At 38.7% G+C, this 3,904-nt stretch overlaps 1 protein-coding gene across 1 annotated transcript; it reads left to right on the forward strand.

Annotated features, from left to right (window-relative positions):
- Window positions 1-238: 238 nt before the first annotated feature.
- On the forward strand, window positions 239-3,079 carry LOC311491829 (uncharacterized protein; the record flags this gene model as incomplete). The annotated part of the gene is made up of 4 exons (XM_084549868.1): window positions 239-287; window positions 1,262-1,582; window positions 1,774-2,031; window positions 2,904-3,079. The coding sequence occupies 4 exons, from the start codon at window positions 239-241 to the stop codon at window positions 3,077-3,079; spliced, it is 804 nt and encodes a 267-aa protein (XP_084405994.1).
- Window positions 3,080-3,904: the final 825 nt, after the last annotated feature.

A 3,904-nucleotide genomic window follows, 5' to 3' on the forward strand; every position in this document is an offset into this window, starting at 1 on the left:
GCTGGGTCACGTTTTTACTGCTTCACTGCTTTTCACTGCTTCCCTTTCTTTTTTCTTAATATAACAAGAAGATCGAAGCAACGCCCTGCACATTTAACACACTCTCATCCGAGGCTGATCACTACCACAACACACTGCTTTCTGTTTAGAGCAGGGTACATAGGTTTGATTTTGGGAGGAATTAGATAAAGTTTGAAAGCTGCTGAGTGACTCAACAGAGTCTGAACAGAGAGGAGACATGGAAGCTGTGGTTGGACTGTTGCTGATGATACTTGGAGTCTCTCATGGTGAGATATTCATGTGGTACTTTATTAAGGTTTATAAAGATGGTTTAGTGGATCAGTGAAATGATGAACTTCTAAAGAAAATAGAAAAAAAAAAATAACAGAATCAGTTTGATTAAATAAAGCCAGAACATGTTAAAGGTTCACTGACTATAACTGATCTTGTAGCTGCATTAATTCATCAATATTTGTGATGGAAGACTTGTGACCAGCTTAACTGGTTCTGAAAGGAGGTTTGAAAGTCTCACACGTTTATCAAACAGTTTGATTGAGGACAATGAAGATGACATGATAGTCTTTTATACACACGGCTTTAGTTTCTTCCATGATCTTTTTGATGTTTTTAATGTTGTCGTTGTAATATCTGACAACACTGACAGAGTTTCTTTAGACTATCTGGTGGATAAATCAGCTACATTCCCACGGTGTAACTCTGCTGTTGCATTGTGCTTCATGTGGCCTTGAGCCTCTATAACTTTGTTGAATAAAACTGATGAACAAAACCAGTGACAGATATAATGCCTTCTATGGCCTTGTTCCAACACTTCCTTGTAGCTTCATACTGCCTACCCACTCTGAGTGAAATATTCACATCTCTTATTTTTATTGGTTGCACTACTGCTCCAGATTATTCTACATTATTTATCATTTTAGTCATATTTATTCAAAATATGAACCAACAGATAATTTGGTGGGTTTAACTCAGTTTGACACACACAGGTTTGTAATTACTGGTTGAATTCAACTCATCTAAAAACTCCTTTTAAAAGATTAATGCTGTTAAATGAATCACAACAGTTTTACAGTCACAGACCGGTGAAATGCTCAGCAGCAGAAATACATGCTTGTTTGATTGTTTAGTCTGAGAGAGAAAAACCCACGAAGTCTGTTTTAGGTCAATGCATGTGATGGAAATATTGCAACAATTCTGCTTTATAGTGGTAGAAATGAAATGCTCTCAATGTTTTAATGCACAGGTGGAGAAACTTACTGTGATGGCAGACAGAGTGGAGCTCAGTGTTATGGAGCTTTGGGAGGAACTGTGGTCATCAGGCTGATGGACAATGCCTTAGAAATATTTAGATGTGACTGGATGAAGGGATCATCAGTAATATTAAAATGGAGAAACAAAATGATTCTAACTAATATCATAAAAGACAGATCTCTCTTTAATCCCAGTGATGGAACATTTAGGATCAATGACCTGAGCAGGAATGACAGTGGTCAATATAATCTTAGATGCTATGATTCAAATGGATCAAGATTATCAGAACAGACTCTACAGTTGTTTATTCAAGGTAAATAATTTTCTTCTATTCCTTAGAAATTAAGTCATATTGATAGATTTATTGCTCACACTGTATTGAGAGTGTACATAATATGTTTCATGTTGTGCATGTGTCTGTATTTTTTTTTCTGATTATTTTTCAGAGATGAAAAGTGAGATTTTCTACAATTAGCTCAAATCATGTGTGTGTGTTTCTCTCAGCTCCTGTGTCCTCTGTCCATCTGGTCTCTGAGTGTCTGTCCCGTGGAGAGAAGAGGGTGTCCTGCTCCTCTGATGGAGGGGACAGTCCTCAGTACAGCTGGACTCTGGATGGACACTCAGTGACAGACGCTGAGCTCCTCTCTGGAAATAATGAGACTAATATCATCACTCTGAAACAAGACGTCTCAGGACATCTGGTCTGCTCAGTCAGGAATCACTTCAGTAGTGTCTCCAGAGAAGAGATGATCTCTACCTGTGGTGAGTGACAACATGATGAGAAATAACTTGTTCATCATGTTGGTGTCATAACATCAGTCATAAATGATCTTTCTTTGTTCATAGGCTTCATATTCATTAACTGCACTTCCAATGGGACACACATATCAGAGTGGGTGTTTGAAGCCAATAACACACTGTGTATTAAACCAACTACTGCCCCTACCACTGTCCCAGACACTAGTTTGGGTAAGGAGACTGTTATAGTGTCAAATAAACCCTCCAATCAAACTTTGACCAGTGATGAACCATGGTACATTAGTAAGTGAAAACTTACTCTGCTGCAGTGGATTCATTGACAGATTTTTCTCTTTCTCTCTTTGTCTGTCTTCCTAAAAAGACGTGTAGTGTTCTCTGACTTAAAGTCCATCTTTCTTGTGTCTTTTATTTTTCAGAAACAGGCTATTTGCCACTAATAGCTGGTGTACTCTCAGCCCTGGTCATTTTTTTGGTTGTGGGCTTAGCAGTCATCTGGGCTCAGAAGAAAATGCAAAAAAACAACAAACCTAAAGGTACAAAACTAAACTTCACTGGATTCACAGTTCTACCATTTGTTGCAATTACACTTTAAAAAGATAATTTTATATTTATGACAATGCACTTATCTGCTGCTGCCCAGAGTTGATTGAACATGTTGATACCACTTAGTTAAATAAGAAGCAAATCATTTAACACAAACTGGAAACAGAGGAAAACCGTTAACTTGGCTGTTGCTACTGCAGACATTGAAGTACATGAATATTTTTGTCTGAATCTATTCAATAAAGCAAATAAGTGCATTTCCCAAAATGTAAAACTTGTTCTTCAATAATTAATGAGTATACAATGCTTGTGTCCTTCCTGCTTCCATGCAGAGGAAGATAATGACCAGGAATACGCTAATGTCAGAGTGCAGCAGCAGGGGAGGCAGGCTGAGCAAAGGCCAAATGTGGAGGTGGAGTACGGTCAAGTCAAGTTTTCAGCACGACCCCGGCAGACTGAACCGAAAGAAGATGATTGTGTGTATGCCAATGTCCGTAAAGACAGGTGATTTAAAGTTTTGCTTTGAAAAACAGTAAGATGGAAATGCTGAAGGCTCTGCTGTCCCAATATACATGTTACTGTATGAAGAAAACAAAATGAAAGAACTGCACAATGAGAGTCACTCTGAATAAAGGTTAATCTCACATATACTGTAAATATAAAAAGAACTATCAAGATTCATTAAAGCAATTGTCAACAGTTTGTTTGATTCCTCTCACTGCCAGAAGAGGGAGACAAAAGATCTTCACTGTAGCTTCAAGGAAGTAAGAACTTCACCCAAAGTACTGTGTGATCATCATTAACTGTCTATAGGATGATCACTGATACTCACATTTACTGATACCACATGTTACATTACGCAACAATTTTTTTTTTATCAATCAACAAATCTGACACTGACACTGACATAAAGAAATATAGCTCGGTTTTGTAGTAGGCTATACTGTAACAGAGGAGACCAGGACCTTTCTGTGCAGAGTTTGCATGTTCTCCTCTGCCTGCGTTGGTTCTCTCTGGGTACTCTGGCCTCCCACCGTCCAAAGACATGCTTGTTAGGTTAATTGGTGATTCTAAAATCGGCCATAGGTGCGTGAATGGTTGTCTGTCTCTCTGTGTTAGCCCCTTGATAGACTGTCCAGGGTGTAGACCGCCTCTCATCCATCTCCAGGCCGCGACGCTCCAGAGGACAAGCGGTTACAGAAAATAAATGAATGAATATTTAATTCAGAGAACTAAGTGACTAAACAGAGGAGTTTGTGTTCCTGAAAGAGAGGTCATTAATGACCGACATACACCAGTCAGCCACAACATTATGACCAGTGACAGGAGAAGT

The sequence above is a fragment of the Chelon labrosus genome (genome assembly GCF_963514085.1).
Source record: "Chelon labrosus genome assembly, chromosome: 8".
Taxonomy (NCBI): Eukaryota; Metazoa; Chordata; class Actinopteri; order Mugiliformes; family Mugilidae; genus Chelon; species Chelon labrosus.